The sequence below is a fragment of the Pelecanus crispus genome, chromosome 1 (assembly GCF_030463565.1).
Source record: "Pelecanus crispus isolate bPelCri1 chromosome 1, bPelCri1.pri, whole genome shotgun sequence".
Taxonomy (NCBI): domain Eukaryota; kingdom Metazoa; phylum Chordata; class Aves; order Pelecaniformes; family Pelecanidae; genus Pelecanus; species Pelecanus crispus.
The window spans coordinates 179,918,496-179,935,612 of record NC_134643.1 but is presented as its reverse complement, the minus strand read 5'-3'; the positions used below and the strand labels follow the sequence as shown (position 1 = coordinate 179,935,612).

At 39.6% G+C, this 17,117-nt stretch overlaps 1 protein-coding gene across 1 annotated transcript in view; it reads left to right on the top strand.

Annotated features, from left to right (window-relative positions):
- The window catches only part of LMO7 (LIM domain 7), a 130,605-nt gene extending 113,737 nt beyond the window's left edge, over window positions 1-16,868 (top strand). The window contains exons 24-35 of the mRNA XM_075724619.1: window positions 1,003-1,028; window positions 1,349-1,453; window positions 3,262-3,354; window positions 4,733-5,103; window positions 6,842-6,907; window positions 7,240-7,305; window positions 9,911-9,963; window positions 11,594-11,813; window positions 12,746-12,991; window positions 14,350-14,458; window positions 16,207-16,309; window positions 16,825-16,868. Coding sequence (XP_075580734.1) covers window positions 1,003-1,028; window positions 1,349-1,453; window positions 3,262-3,354; window positions 4,733-5,103; window positions 6,842-6,907; window positions 7,240-7,305; window positions 9,911-9,963; window positions 11,594-11,813; window positions 12,746-12,991; window positions 14,350-14,458; window positions 16,207-16,309; window positions 16,825-16,868 — 1,502 coding nt within the window. The remainder of the gene's footprint in view (window positions 1-1,002; window positions 1,029-1,348; window positions 1,454-3,261; window positions 3,355-4,732; window positions 5,104-6,841; window positions 6,908-7,239; window positions 7,306-9,910; window positions 9,964-11,593; window positions 11,814-12,745; window positions 12,992-14,349; window positions 14,459-16,206; window positions 16,310-16,824) is intronic.
- The last annotated feature ends 249 nt before the right edge of the window (window positions 16,869-17,117 follow it).

The window sequence follows — 17,117 nt, the reverse complement described above, 5'->3', positions numbered from 1 at the left end:
GGCCAGCATAAGCTTACAGGGGTGAGAGAAGAGGGGAGCAAAGATAGGTGCTGCCTATGCCTCCCTTTAGCATCTCCTGGCACAATTGCAGGAGATCAAGTCTGTTTGTACTATTGTCACTATAGCTGTTGCAAACTGCTAATGAAGACAAAATTGTGCATATATAGACTGGACACTAGTCTGTGACTCATTAGATGTCTTCTGTATCCTAAATTTGACCTTTTTTCCACTTCATGTAGTCATACTTCAGAAAACTTGCAACTTGTTGCTTTTACACTTTTTTTATTTACTGAAATTTGGACAGCTAACTAACAAGCACACTAGCAACAAACAAAAATAGTGATGATGCTTGGGAAAGGATTATACTTAAATTTGTGCTCCATGTTTTCTCGACTTTTAATATATTAGCATAATACGTGGCTCTCTAATAATCATCTTGGCACAAGCTAAGACCAAGCATGATAACCTCAAATAGCATAAGGTTTGTGACGAATGGTGACAAGCTCACCAAATTCAAGTTTGCTTTTGGGAGTAGGAAAGGAGGACAGTAGGAAAGGGAAAATACATGGTTTTGTGGTAGAGAAGTTGCCTGTGGATGTCTGTTGCTCTTAATTCACATCAAGGGCAGTAGCTGAGTAGATGCTCTACCCTGGAGTAGCGTTCTAGTTGTTGGACATGCTGAACAGTTGGGTCTTAGAATAATAATAGGAGAGGTATAGCGAAGAACCTCTGTAGTGCCATGGTGGGAGATGTACTGCTAATTCAAAAAATTGCTGATGGTACTTGTAAGCATGTAAAGCTTTTAAACAGTTGTGCACATTAGTTGAAAGCACCTAATGAATTCTGACCTCAAGTAGGTTCAGTAGGGCAAAATGCAAGCATGGCTTACTAAGGAAGCAAAAATTAGTCTGAAGCTCAGACTTTCCACATTTACACAAGTCTTGCAGTAGTGAGTATGTATGGTTCTAATGATTTCTGGTTTTTGTCTTCCAAATCTCACAGGAGGCCCAGAGCCTGCAATGCCTGATGTAAGTAGTATTTATAAAGTACTAATTAGTTGTATAATCCTGATCTTTTCAAAGCCTGCTGCTTTGTATTGCTTTTTATACTTCTTTAAAATTGTGATCAAATCTCAGAGTACTGACTAAGATTTTTCTAATGTGTAATGGAATGGTTGCTTTCTGTCCCTTTGAAGGAAAGGCTAATTTAGGGTCCTTGTTGCTATAAAACTGTTTGGTTTTAATGGCTTTTATTTCTCACTTTAAAAAAAAAAAAAAAAAAATTTTAAAATGTAGAGTGTTGATTACATGGAAGAAGATAATATTATTTCATTTCTGTGCTATATTAGCTCCCAGTCCCATCCATTAGTGCTCCTCGTCGTCGGGTTTGGGATCAAGAGGAAGAACGAAAACGACAGGAAAAATGGCAAAAGGAGCAGGACCGTTTATTGCAGGTATAATTAATCTTCATAGTAATAGGCTGGCAATCCCTTGGGTGCAGCAATTGTTTGGGAAGATAAGTAACATGTGACTCCTGCAACTCTTCTTACTGATGGCCTAAGAGGACGTTCAGATACATTTGCTGGGCTGCACAGTTACACACACTAGCAATTATTCAGCCAAAAGAGGACAACACATTAGTGAGCTTCATGAAAGCAAGCCCAGACTGAGTATTCGTTACAGCCAGAAGTGCTCAATCATCACAAGGCTCGTGTGCTCTTATGGGCAACAGAATTTAAAGGAGAAGTGAAGACCTAAGGGGCAGTAGTCTTCACTTTTGAATGAGTTTTATTTTTTCCCCTTAAGAAAATTGTCTCTAGAATGAGTTTTACCTTCAATTAGCCATACTGCCTTATGTTCAGAGATGAAAAAAAGGCAGCTAGTGCCATGGTTAGATGTCTGTGAGCATCCTGTTGTTCAGCAGTCAGCTAATCAGTTGGAATCAACCTGGTTCCCAGGACCTCTGTGAGTCAGGAAGCTGAACCTCCTAATGCAAAACCACCTGGATAACCAGTTGCTAGAGACCAAGGGAAGTGTTGCAGACGGAAGAGGCAATGTTTGTCATCTTAGGAGAGCACAAGAAACCAAGCACACATCTCTGCAAAGACTTCAGCTCAATGAAGCATAAGCTCATTCAGCAAGACACATCTCTGCAAAGTAAAGTTAGTTATCTAAAGTCTGTCTGCTAGGAGAGGCGTCAGTGAACATCATTTACTCTGCACAATCCCTCTTAAGTTTGGTGCATTCAGTAGAAAACGGTGATGTCAAAGTACAGCTTAGCAACTCTGTTGTTTTTTGGATGTTTTATCTTTTGTCATTCCTTTTAGCTTACAAATTCTGCAAGTCAAGAGCTGGGCCTTCCTAAACATATTTGTGGTCTCTGTTATGGTTTGGGTGCTCTATTTGATGCCTGAAGAGATAGCTTTAAAGAATGTAAACCTTGGCTCCCCTTTCTTGAAAGCAATCTCAGCCCTCTGCCATCATTTTTTTTTTCTTTGCTTCTGCTTTTTCAGTCTTGAAGTAGTAAATTTGGCCAGAGAAATCATGTTCTTTCTCTTCACCACGATCCCAGTAATGAATTTTCAAATAACCGAGAAAGGAAGCAAAGTCTTTCTTTGCTTATTTCCAACATCTTAGAAGGAATACTTTTGACATCATTAAATGTTTTGATTTTCCCAAGACCTAGGTGGTGACTGACAAAACCACAAAAATGTTTATTGTACACCTTGAGCCTTAAGACATTACATTGATTTCATACCAAAACCAGACATAGGACAAATTTGGAGGTCCAGAAATTGTTTTTTGTTTTTAGATAAGCTTCCAAAAGACCAAGAGTTCTTGCTCAAACCAAATTACTGCCTCATATTTCACTTAGTGATCATTTTATATTCACCATATTAATGTGCCCAATTCCAAGTTAAATATAATCACTCGATCTTTCAAGAAATACCTTAGCTGATTTTTGTTCAAATGGGAACTGAACTGCAAGACAGTGAAAATAACAGATATGAGGTCAGTTGTTATGAGACTTAGCATGTAATAAGCATGGATTCTCCAAAATCAATTGCAGAACTCCTTTGGATTGTATTTGAGCCAGGATTTCATTCACTCATGTCAGAAGTAATGTTCTAGTGTAGCTCAAGCATGTTTTTACCATGCTGGTCTGTTAAAAAAATGCATTAAATACCAGTAGTGCATTTTAATGCAAATAGCAAGTACCATGATTCTTATTTGTGTGTTTAACTTCAATCTAACCTAACAGGAGAAATACGAACGGGAACAAGAAAAACTGAGGGAAGAATGGCTACGAGCTAAGCAAGAAGCAGAAAAAGAGAGCTCCAAGTATTTTGATGAGGTAAGCCTCACCTCTGACTGTTTAGTTTCATGATGGCTTTTTCCCCTAATAGTAGACGCATGCAAGCAGGCAAATAATCTCTTTTGCTATGTCATCTGTCTTCTCATTTTGGAAAATAAATTGTTGTCTATGACTTGGTAGAAAGAGGTTGCAAAAATGGTAAGGAAAGAGTAAATGGGATGTTTCGAGACCTGTTGAACATGACTTTTTTTCTTTACGGATGGATTGGTTAGGTAACTAACACCAGAAATATGTTGGCAAAAAGTGACAGCATGTATTAATGTGACCTGAATGAAATGGTCACCTTTGCTTATATTTACCTCCTGATGCTACTTGTTGGAATTCTGCTTCAATACTTCATCATGAGGCATGTTTGTAAATGCCTGGCTTGTTACTGGCAACCAGTTCATCCCATCTCTGATAAATTTACATGTCAAATCAACTTCAGATTTGCTATCATATGTTTCAAAACATTGAATGTGTGTAGTTTCTGTAGATGCTGACTTTTGTGGCTGTTGCTTATGGGAAGATGAAAAGATTTTTTTCCTGAGTGTGGGAGGTGGATGAGATATCTCTTGTCTATTCCTGTGAGAGTGCTGCTTCAGGCATCCTAGCTAGATCAGTTGTGTTCATACAGTCACAAATAAGTAGACAGTAATGTAAGGCTTAGGACTTCAGTAAGAAAGCTCTTTGAGCTGTTAGAGGACTTTGCTGTACAGGAATGTAAACTTTTTTTTTATCATTAGAAGTTTGGATGGACCAGTCCTTAATTGACAGACAGTATTTGTTCTCTGCAGTTAAACCATATTTGACTGCTGAAAGACCTTTTTTCATGTCTGAGAGAAGAGTCATAGGGTGGTAGGTCTGAGGCTTGACTTTCAAATGGTAGGAGAATGGAGAAGGATGGGGGGTTCCTCTGCATGATGATTCACATGGAATTCATTGGTCTGATGTACACGTGCAGTGTATATCTTACTGTATACACTCTTAGGTAGGTCTTGGGTTTCTAAGTCAAAACAGTAGGGAGAAATGCTAGGTATCATGAAACAGTTTGTTTTCCATGATGATACAAGTGGGGATAGGATGACTTGAAATCTAAGTGATATTTAGAAAGCAGAATGTTTCACATAGTTGTGGCCCCACTGCCTGTGGTGCTCGCTAAGGCTACCATGTGGAATGAAGCTCTTGCATTAGGAGAATGTGCTAGCAGGCACTCAAAAAATGAAACCAAAGTACACCCTGGGTCTTGCATTGAAAGTGCTCAGGATGCTTTTTACACAGCCTTCCCTCATAGAATAAATGAACTTTTTTCTGCGTGAGCAACCTTTTTAAAAAACAGCTCCCTTGCCTAAAAACATGATTATTTTCTTTGCTACAGGAGCAGACTGTTCTAACCTTAAACACAATGTCTGTCCCTGCACGGGCTCCATCTGTGTCCAGCTGGAGAGGAAGCCCTGAAGTGAGTACTCCTGAGGAACCAGAAGGAGATGGAGGAAGTGGGCTGGAGGCGCGCTTGCTGGGTGAGGAAGAAGAAAGGAGGAGGCTTCGGGAGGAACGGAGGATCCAGGAAGAAGCAGCCCTGCGTTTTGAGCAAGAGAGGAAACTCCAGGAACTGGAGCTTGAGAGACAGCGTAAAGAGAGGGAACAGCAATATGCTGAGGAGCAGAGGCGGTGGGCAGAGATGGAGGAGCAGAGGCGGCAGGCTGAAAGGCAGAGGGAGGTGTCAGTGGAGACTCCTCAGTACCAAAGGTGTGCGCTGGTGATGGGATGTATTCTCTCTTCCTTCCACGTTAAAAACTCAAATACATTTCGAAAGGGAGGATGTCTGTCCTGAACATATAAGCGTATTTGTGTAAGACTCATACTGTAGATTAATCAGTGCAAGATACCACCGGACAACCTTTCTTTCTAAAGCTATCAAGCATAAGACAAAGTCTTTCCCCATGAATCAAGTACTCTATTAACCCACTTCAGCTCGCTTTTTAAATAGGAAGTGTAAATACAGTAATTAGAGACAAATCAAAGATCACCTGAAGCACTTAGTGTGAAGATTTTGTAAGAACCCTGCATAAACTTGTAAATTGAGAGCCAGTGGCTTAACATACAGTGCTTTTAGAAGAAATAGCAAGTTAACCCTTTTTCAACAAATGTGTGACTGATTTACCAGACTCTTCTCATTTTAGTTCGACAGTGCAACAATAAAGTTTAATTGCACTACTGGGTTAATTTGTTGATGAGGGGTATCATGGTATACAAGTGAACAGATACTGCCTTAGAAGTACCTACTGTGGGTATATTTATTCTAGAGCATGAAAAAGTTTCTTCCATTCCCTTCTTCAGCAGCTTGGTTTTTTTGGCGGGTTGGGGGGGAGTGACAAAAAAAACCCCAACTATTAGTTTGCAAGTGTATGTTCTTGCCCAGAAGTTTTCAGACTATTACAGGCATCATGGGAGATTAATCTGTCTGAAATGGATTAAAACAGTAACTTCTCCTTATTTCTTGTGCATTTAGCTTACTGCCTTGTGTATGACGAGCTTTGCTGTTTCTCTTGAGGGTTTCCCCCTTTCTTATATAACTAATAAGAGATGACAAGATAATGCATGGTGTCAAGTTAAGTCCTAGGAGAAGAAAATATGATTTAAAAGTTGCATATATTTGCAGGGGACATTGTGAGACCTGGAGTTACTTTAGTTCATTGTAAATGACTGCTGCTTGAGATCCCTGCTGAGCAAAGCAGAGGCACAGTTGTTACAATGGCTAAACAGGTTCTTCTTGGCAGCTGAGCCAGGGTATCTCTACAGTTTTAGCTTGCCCCAATTGCAAGATAATAGGACTTTGTGCGGTAACTTACTAAGCTGCTGCAGTATCTGCATATCTAAATCCTTGATATATGCTTTAGTCTCAGGGGATTTCATTGCTTCTGAGGTTGCTGCCAAAGGATGTGTTTTGCTAAACAAGGATGGCTTTGCTTAATAGTAAAGGAACAAGTTCAGTGAAACTGGGATTTAAAATATCTAGTGTTAAATGTTTGCTTTACGATGATATCCAAAGTTACGACTTGAAATCTGAAATGTTATATAAACACCTGTGATGGCATGATACTTGCTCCAAAGAGCACTGAGGTTGGGGACAGGCAGCTGGAAGAACTTTGTCTATGGAAGTTAGTGGGTGCTTCTCTATGGGTTACCAACTGCACCGGCACAATTTGCTAGAATACACGTGTAACTTTTAGAGAACTCCTGTGTTTGGACAAAGCTTACCTCCTTTGAAACGGATGAGATAGTCACTGTCACATACTGTTACTTGTAATTTTTGCAATACCTTCAAAAGTCTTTGGGTTTTTTTTTTCCCCATGTATTTTCATGTTTCTAACTAACACATCTGAACTCTCTCATTTTTCTCTATGTATGCTTACTGTTTGTTCAATTTCTAGAAAATGTTTTTTTGTTTAATATGTATTTTCTTTTATCTGTATTTTGCTTCTAGACATTATGAGCGCTATGAAGTATCTAAAACAATAGAGGATCGAGCTGGCCATCCTCTCATTGACAGGTAATAAGAAGTTGAATCGATAGGTAGGTTGACACATCTTCAGCAATAAGTATTAATCATTTTGGCATGCTCAGGTTTGGATTCCTTGTGACTCACAAAAATGTAATTTCAGGCAGTTTTTCTTCTGACAACCTTTCTTTTTCTGCCTTCTTTTGTTAGCAGTGTTTCTGACTGATAAAGTTAAGCCTCCTTAGAACTTAACTGTTTGGGTTTTTTTCCTTTTTTTCCCTTAAGGATCTGTTTTGAATATTTTTAGTAGGAAATATTGATGTCTACGTCTATATATGTCTCTTTCTGTATATGAACATAATGTATCTTTTTTTTCTTAATAGGCATTATGAGCGTTATGAAGTTTCTAAAACCATTGGGGAGCAACCTAGCCAGTCATTTGCTGACAGGTATGTGTGATACAGTCTATGCTGAGATTCAGTAACATCGCCGTTTCTGTGTCAGAAAGCTTTGAAACTTCCAATAAACTTTAGCCATGGAGCTAAGTGTATATTTTGTATTGCTGCTGTGTTTTGCAGTTTTTATGGCATGTTTTCGTATTGAGAAAACAAGCAGCCAAACTTTTGGCAAATTATACACGGTGCTGTAAACAACAGTTAGTCAGTCAGTAGAATTTTACTGGGAGAAGCAGAACTGTAAGGAAGTAAACATGTGGGTGGTACTAGACTTACCTGGCTGGAAAACAATTTCAGATAATATTGTGGTTGTGTCATAACGTGCTATACAAACTAAGGTGCAGTCATCCCAATCAGGATTGTGCAACTTAAGCAAGAGCAAACTGGGAGAGAAGCAAGAGGCAGCGGCAGCATATTTACCAGGAAGATAGCAGATGTGCTACTTGTTAAGTTATGCTCTCTTACCTTGGCTATCATCTGTTTTGTTTTGCTTAGTGGTTTGTTTGGGGGGTTTACTGTTGGGTTTTTGGGTTTGCTTTGGGTTTGTTTCAATAGACTACATTAGCCACTGCAGATTTGGGCTCTTTGAATAGATAGCTTTTTCTCCTCCCTTTTAATAACTGGGCTATGGTTAAAAAATGCTGAAGTAGCCTAAATCCAGAACATTTGTATCAAGCCTTTGTCTTAGATGGCATCCCACAGTAGTTCTGAAAGATCACCTCTGCTGCATATTTAGTCACTTCTTGTAGTTGGAGTGAGCATACCTTTTTTTATTTTTTTTTTTTTTTATTTATATTAAGAGGAACCCCAAAACTTACCAGGGTGCAACTAATGGATCTGTTACTAATGGAAGATCTAAATTTAACTTCAGAAGGTGCCTGTGCTAAATAGTTACATCTTGAATATATGTGTGAGGAGGACACTCGGGTGCTAAAAGCATCCCAGGCAAGGCTCACCTGTTCTTTGGAGCTCCTGTTTACTACAAGCAACTGTGAAATTGTTGCATCTCCTCAAACAGATAATAAAATAGGTCTGCACCATAGGAGAGACAATCAGAACTTGGGAGAGCAAGAAATGTGATGCAGTTTATGCATCATTTATTTACAGACAGAGGACAAGACTCCCTCAACATGCTGTTTGCAGCCAGTGCTGTACATGTAAAGACATCGCTGTAGCAGCTTTGAGTTGTGACCCAGCAAAGGATTTCTGTTTTTTTCCGAAGTATTTTAAACTAAGAAACTGGCTGTATTACTTGAGACTGATAATCATAGAATCATAGAATGCTTTGGGCTGGAAGGGACCTTTAGAGGTCATCTAGGCCAACCCCCCCTGCAGTGAGCAGGGACAGCTTTAACCAGATCAGGTTGCTCAGAGCCCCGTCCAACCTGACCTTGAATGTTGCCAGGGATGGGGCCTCTACCACCTCTCTGGGCAACCTGTTCCGGTGCTTCACCACCCTCATTGTAAAAAACTTCTTGCTCATGTCTAGTCTAAATCTATTCTTCTTTAGTTTAAATCCATTATTCCTTGTCCTGTCACAACAGGCCTTGTTAAGAAGATTCTCCCCATCTTTCCTGTAGGCCCCCTTTAAGTACTGGAAGGTCGCAATAAGGTCTCCTCGCAGCCGTCTCTTCTCCAGGCTGAACAACCCCAACTCTCTCAGCCTGGCCTCATAGGAGAGGTGTTCCAGCCCTCGGATCATTTTTGTGTCCCTCTTCTGGACCCGGTCCAGCAGGTCCATGTCCTTCTTGTGCTGAGGGCCCCAGAGCTGGACGCAGTACTCCAGGTTGGGTCTCACCAAAGCAGAGTAGAGGGGCAGAATCACCTCCCTCGACCTGCTGGCCACGCTGCTTTTGATGCAGCCCAGGATACGGTTGGCTTTCTGGTCAGCAAGTGCACATTGTTGGCTCATGCCCATACATAATACAGCACAGAGGTGTTGCTGAAGCTCCTGCTCTATACTGTCAGAAAAACAGCTTTTTGCCATTTGTCTTCCTGTATATTGAATGACATTTCTTGGCTAAAACTCATTAAAAAATTATGCTGCTGGGTATAATCAGTTAATAATAATTTTCCTGAGAACAATCTGCATGCAGTGTTTGAGGAGTTGTTTTGTTTATGGTCTAGTAATGGTGCTGAAGCATGATATAACTTTCTCAATAAGTTTCTCAATAAGTTAAATCATTTATAAACCTGCTTTGAAAACTATCACTGCTTTGACTGTCTGACTTTACAGTCTTCACAAAGCTCCCACAGGGAAGGACTTTGGTTTTTACATATTTTTGTTGAAGCACATACAACGATCAGTTCCTTACACCTGAAGCACTGGGAACTTTCAGTACTCAATTTTAACTTTTAATCGATGATTACCTATTGACATCTAACTATTGACATTCTCCTCCCCCCCCCCCCCCCCCCCCCCTTAATATCCTGTTGGGTTTTGGGTATTTTCGTCTCTTGTTTTAAGTACAGCATAAGTTGTTGATGGCAGGGATGGTGAAAAAGGGTCTGTGTATCTGTGGTTTGCAATGATAAGATCTTTGTCCATGACGAGGTCTCCTAGTTGAGATACAGAAAACATTCATTTCTCTATCCTTAGAAATAAGTCCAAATCAACTTCAGAACTGAATGAATTCAACACAATCAGAAATGGTAAGTACTGTTTAATTTCCATTATTTTTAAAATGTGTTTTTTTGAAAAAGGTGTATTAGGCATAGTCATCCCAAGAAAATTAATTGTCAGAGGGCTTTTTGATAGCTGCATTGTAATTCAGATTCATACCATGCCACAATTTAATGACGTTTCAACAGCAGGAGGAAATTCATACAGTCAACGTATAATCCTAGGACAAATATGATTAACTGCTCTCTTGAAGACAGTAGCAGTGATTACAAACACATCTTAGATGCCTAAATTTTAGATGCCTGATATTTCTATGAAATTAAACCAATTGTGTAGGTATATCATTGAAGATGTATGTGCTCTTGATATGTTTACTCTGTCAATAAAAAAAGCTGCACATACCAAGATGCCAATGTATTTAATACAACTGTTTGCTCTTTTTAACTTAGTGTAGGAATAACACAGGCAGAAGTCAGCTCTCGATACTGTCACAGTGGCTTTTTTCCTGGACTCCAGTTTCTTGCTGCTTTTCTTGAGTTGTCCTTCAGTTACTTTACTGTGTTTTTAGAGGAATGTGTGTAAAGCAAACAAACCACCCACATTTATAAATAAGTTACAGTAGAAAATGCCCGAAAGCTATTCCTGTGTCTAAAATGTGGTTAAAAAAAGTAATCACAAGTAATCATAGGAAAGTAAATGGTGTATTAGAGGATATATTGCAGATTGACACATTGCTTTCACACATTAAAGCTTAGTCATTGAAACTAATGAGTGAGTAAACTTCCACACTATTTTATAATGGTAATCTATAGCAATGAACCCAAGAGCAAATCTATAGTCAGAGCAGTATTTAAAGGGATTGAAATTTCAGTTGAATGAGTTATTGCTGAGTAATTTTCTTAATTAGTCTGTATTGGTGTAAAGAATAGATACTGGCTCTAGGAAATAAAGAAAAAATGATTCCCTTTGAACATGTCAACACATATTGGAGAAAGATGGCTTGTTTGTTTCCTCATCAAAAATTTCAAAGGCCATCTATACCATAAATCTCATTTCAACTGACTAGTTAACACCCCATCCAAATAATAGAGAAACACTCTGTAAGATTTCCCTCCCCCCCACCCTCCCCCATGCATACATACATACTTGTATAAAGCAAGGTAAAGCAATGTATTTAGTGCCTTGAATAAGGAAAGAATTCTTGAAAACAGGGAGAACTTACAGAAAAAAAGAATATGAAATCTTAAAGGAAAAGAAGGTATCCCACCATTCAACTATATATTCTATACATGCTTCAGTTTGTATTGGAGGAAGAGTCCAAATTGTGGCACTAAAAGAGACCATGCCCTTTTAAAAATACATCTTTGTGTGTATAAATGTATATGCGTATACACTCGAGAAGTGAAGGAAAATACCTAACTGTATTTAAGTTAAACATAATGTAAAGGGCCACATCAATGGAAACATGAATAAAAAAAGTGTAATAATAATGATGTATTGCCAAGTTTGATACTGGTCACCTGGCTGTAAAAAGGAACTGGAGAAACTTGTGAATGTGGTGATGAGCAACTGCTTTTGGAGTTATAGACCGAGTACGTGTGATAACTGCTTTTGCGCCTTAAGGTGTCTAGTTGAAGTTTGTACATGTTGTCTGAACAGGTACCCAGAGCAAGTATTCGGAGAGGTCCTGGAACATGGGTGAGTTGCAGAAGAAGTCTCAAAAGGAACAAAACCTGTCTGCGGCAGAACTGGAGAGACAGCAAATCCTTCAGGAAATGAGAAAGAAAACATCTCTACACACGGACAGCAGCTGGATTAGGCAGCGCAGTTCCAGTATACATAAGGAGCCCATTAGTCTGTGCAGCAATAGTATGAGGAGGTAGGAATCATGTTAAAAATTAACTTTGTCTCTCATCAAATAGTTTTCTTTGGTTATTCTAAACTTCAGCTTGTATTACAGAGCACAGAAACAAATTGAGTCTGTTAAATGCTGTAAGGTAAACTGAATAGCAGCACAGATAAAAGAAAGTAGCGGTATTAGAGCTGGGATTAAATGTAAAAAAAAAAAAAAAAAAAAGTGTAAAGAATGTGGATATGACCTGTAAATAACTCAGCTGCTTATTTCTTGGTCAGTATATCAGCAATGGAAATCAATAGTGTGCCTTGTCACTCACTGATGGATGTGCTTAAGAATTTCAATATGACAATTTATTATGGAAATTGATTATTATAGCTAAAGAGTATACCTCTTTGACATAGAAAAGTGTCAGAAGGACTGGAGTTTGTTTCTTGCTTTAAGTAATGTATGAATGTTGGATCTGTCGCTTAGGAAACAACAAAGTTACCAGTCAGGAGAGCGTTTGGCTATTGGGCCAACACCTTGTACCTAGACGATGCTATCCAGTCTGGGTGGATTGCTATTTTGATCTGGTATCCCTTGGAGAAAACAAAAACAAACCTGGTATCTGAGGTCCGTTGCTGTACAGCGGATTTTGATATGGTTCACCCTGATAAGACTGCAGTGAAGAGTGTTTTGCCCTTATTCTGTAGTGGTTAAGTGCCACCTCTCTTTTGCCTTGCCTGATTTTTCCCATGAGACTAAGACTGGATGCAAAGGATAATTTGCAGCTCAAACTTTTTAAATCAATATGTGAAGAGTATTGCTCAGGGTGATCAGACAAGCATATTCATGTTAGAAAATCTTAAAAATGCTAGGATAATGTTTTCCTTTTCCAAAAAAAAAATCAGAATATAGCTCTTCTGCTCCAGCCGTACTGTCATTTACACTTGTATGTGTGCCTCTTGTTACAGAGGGGAGTCTTTGGACAATCTTGATTCTTCAAGAATGAGCTCGTGGAGACGGAACCAGTCTGCCTCCTCTTCATCTCTGTCCTCTAGTCAGGATTTCAGTCGCCCGGTGTCCACTTCAAACCGAGCCTACATGTGCACTCCTTCCTCCAGCAAAGCACCTTCTGCGGCCACCTCCATGTCCCAGGCAGCCCCCCGGGCTCAGTCTCCCCTCTCTGCCTCCCAGTCAGGGTCCCAGACACGCAGCAGGTGAGTGGGTGCCCTTCTGCTGGGAAGGTATAAACATCGGGCTGCGCTAAAGAGTGGCCTTGGTAGATGTGGTGGTCTACAGCAGTGATCTTGACCATAACATTGATTAACAAGTCTGAAAAGTACCTGGAGTTTTCTGGCTGGATAGGACGGTGGAAATATGGGCTGATACTACCTCCCTGCTGCAGTCATTCAGAAAATTCCTCAGGTTTGTCATCACTGCTTGACATCAGTTAAAAAAACAAAGGAACTAGAATAATAAATCTCCAGTCTCCAAGCTGTATGTTGGTTACCAAAATGATTAGTAAAAGCCTACTCCAGATGGCATGCCTGACATTTATTTTCTTAGGTTTGTTTTAACAAAAGATTCCTGAAACCCACGCTTTATGGCCCTCATCTTGGTCTCTCCTCCCCCTTTCCTGGCATGTGGTCAATATCATCTCAAGGAGCACTCAGGAATGCTCATACCCCATGACCCTGGAGAATTACAGAGTAGAATGTTGGTTTTAATCTAGGAGGAGAAAGCAAGAATTGCAACATACTTTGAAACAAAAATGGAATTCAGTTGTGGTAGGATAGATAACTTTGCTGTTTTATGTACTTGAAACATTTTAAAAATACCTTGGGATAAGACTATAGAGAATCATCCCCACGCAATTACATGTATTATATAAAACAACAGTGTGAACACTGCTTCACTAGCTCTTACACCCTCAGGCACTTTGATAAATTGACCTTTTTTGGTTTTTTTTTAAAGCTAGTCTCCTACATTCTTTATAATGTAAGAAAATTACCTTCTTAACCATGTTTGCTTATCTTGTTCTCACTTCGATTTGCTAACATCTTGGTAGATCTATGGAAACTGACCTCCATATGGCTTATGTTTAAAGAGTTAACATAATATTATACGTCCAGGACTAGCCTCCTGTTACCTAACAAGGTGCAGATGGTGGGACTTGACAGGGGTGCTTGCTAAAACTTAGCCTTTGGGATAATTCCCTGTAAATAAGAAATAAGGTAGGAGCACAAAACCTGTGTTCTTACTCTCCAAACTTAACAAAATACTTTTTATGTTTATTTGTAGAAGGTATTTTATACAACAAAATATCTCTCAAGAATGTGACAGAATTTCTTCATTTGTTCCTATGTAACTTTGATCTAAATTCACACTTCAGCTTTCCCTAGCTTTCAGATCTATTGTAAATAATACTCATTTTCAGTTTATTTTCCCCAAGCAGCGTAATAGTCCACTTTTTACCAGTATGTTTTCATTTTTAATCTCAAAAAGTCTTTGATAACCTGTCTTTGTCTTTTAAACCTTTTCAAGCTGGTTTTAAGGATTTTCATTCTGTATCTAGGTCAGTCAGTGGGAAGAAAATCTGTTCATACTGTAATAACGTTCTGGGCAAAGGAGCAGCCATGATCATTGAGTCTCTTGGTCTTTGTTATCATTTACATTGCTTTAAGGTGAGAGCTGGGAGTCACATCATGAAGGAGCAGGAACTAATCAGCAGCACGCATGCTACTCGGTGTTATGCTCACAGGGGCTCTACTAATCACCTGCTTCGCCTTCTACTCTTGACAGCGTGGTGCATGCATATTTCCATGAGGCAGTCCTGTTTGCAGGCATTTAGCACTCAACTCTAGGACTATTTCTTAAATGCCAGAGCTGACAAGTAGGACTCTGACAAGTAAAATGGACAAGTTGACTCTGACATCAAAGATCTTCCTTCTTCGAATAGACAGCAAAAAGTCAGACGGTGCTGAGCCACCTTTCCCAGAGAAATTAGGTCTTTAAAAAAAAATCTCAGCCTGGACCCTGGCAATTGAATCATTTAAGATGATCCTAGCAAACATGGTATTTTCCAGGCAAAGGCATGTTGTCAGTGTTCAAACTGGCAGGATGAAACCCAGCACCAAACCGGAAGCTGTGTTTAGTGCAAACCAGCCCTGGTCAGGAGCTAGGTATATTAGTGCTACTCAACCCTGGTCAGCAGCTAGGTATATTAGCTCATGCTCAGCACCAAGACACGGTTATGTCATTTCCAGTCAGCTTGGGGCATATGCAGAGCTGAAAGAATAAATGCCTGCCTGTAAAAGATGTAAAAGCACTCCTAGTTCCCCTGCCCTAGGACCAGATGAGGAATTAGACTGATTCGGAGGTGCCATTGGACCCTGCTTCTTCCATGGCTTCAAGAAAAAGTCTTCTGTGTCTGGTTCAGAACAGAACCCTCTGTGCCCAGCTCAAATGCATCACCTTGAGTCAATCCCTTGGAATACTCTAAGCTCTTACTAGTCCTGCCTGCCTGAGCAGGAGGGACTAGAGTAATCCATGGGAGCTCATCATCATTCCCTTTCTGCGGAACATGTGTTCTGTACGAGGGAGTCCACCTGTAGCTCCTAACCTACATAAGAAAATAACAAATTTCTGTTTTTCAATTTCTGAAGATTAATGAGCTGTTGAACAGACTGCCATCCAAAAGGTTCATTACTCATTTAAGCAGGCAAACTATCTGTCCTTCTGTAGTCAGCCAAGTACTTTGCTTCGTAAATTCAGTAAGGAGAGTGTTACGCTTTGGGTTACAGTACTTCCAGAGGTGGTTCGTACTCAGGGCAAAGATGTGTTCAGCCACCATAGTTAAATAGTTTAATGTTAGCATGAAAGCTATCAAGCCCTTTATTCATGTGTTTATTCAAGAAAAATGAAATTGGACCCTTCTCTCCAAATAAGAACTTGTTTCTATGACGCAAACCCGGGAAATTGGGGGTGCTTGAGTATTTGCTGCTTTGACTGCCAAAGGGCAGAGGACACCAAGCAGCACATAGTGCCGCATGGAAATCTGCAAGTAGCACACCCAGGTGTTCTGTGCCAAAATTGCTGTTGCTGTCTACACAACGATTTTTTTTCATGTCGAGCCAGTTTTAGTTTTCAGAGAAACTGAATTTCAAATTAGATTTAATGAACCAACCTCTAAAACCCGTCTGCTCCATGTTTGCTTAGTTGGTGTATCTCTGCTATTCGTTGTCCAGTTGTCGCCTTATAATACTTTCTCAGGGTTGGTTGCATTTTGATCTACTAATCGTTACACATTTGCTTCTAGTGATTGTGGGTTTATGGTTCAAGCTTTGTTGAGCTTAATCCAAGCTGCTTTTGAACAGCATTTTTGTTTCTAGATATTTTGTAAGGAGTTGCTAATTATTCATCTGTCGTACAGTGTGTTGCCTGTGGATGCGACCTTGGGGGATCCCGCTCTGGAGCTGAAGTTAGGATCCGAAACAACAAACTCTTCTGCAACGACTGCTATATCAGATTTAAAAGTAAGGCAATCCAACTGCAGTGTGCATGACGGTAGTTCTTCTTTCTGCTGTAAAACCTCAAGTGTTTGCACAGCTGAGCCACTTGATAGCTTTCACGCTTAGCTTTAAGTTGGTATATTAGTAAATAGGTTTAGCAAGGCTTGACTGCCATTTTCTGTCACTTGTAGGGTAGTCATTCCTAACTTTTAACTTGCCTGGGAGCTGATTTTACCACCTTGTTATTAAGCAGCTTCAAGCAGACAATGTGGTATAGTCATCCTGCTTCCTTCATAGATCTGAGAAAGTGGTGTCAGGGAGTTGTCAGTTGCTCAACAGGCTTGTCTTGATAACAGAGAAGTCTTTTTGAAAAATTGTCTACATTTGTTAAAAAAGTAATCTGAATATGTGTTTAATTCAATCCTAACGCATACCTGGAAAGCTATTAGTTTATCCTGTGCAGGTGGCACAAATGCTGGTTTCTTTTTGCAATGCTGCTATTATTTGAATTATAGGTCTGTGATTGGTTATTCATTTAGGTACAAGTTCAGGAGGAATTGATTTACTTACAGATCTTAATTAAAAGGTGCAGTATAATTTTTTTCCTTTATTATCGTTTGCAGAATTCTGATTTACTGGAGCATGATGTTAAGGCTTTTAATAATGGTGTTGAGTTGTTGGGGTTTTTTTTCTGCTGTCATAGATGATGGTAGACAATCTCCGAATTTTGACAAGTCTTGGGAGTTCTATATGGTTCTATTTTTAGGTAGCAAATATGGAATTATCTAGAATGATAAAATTCAGCTAAGGGAAAGCATTTCTGATTTGCTTC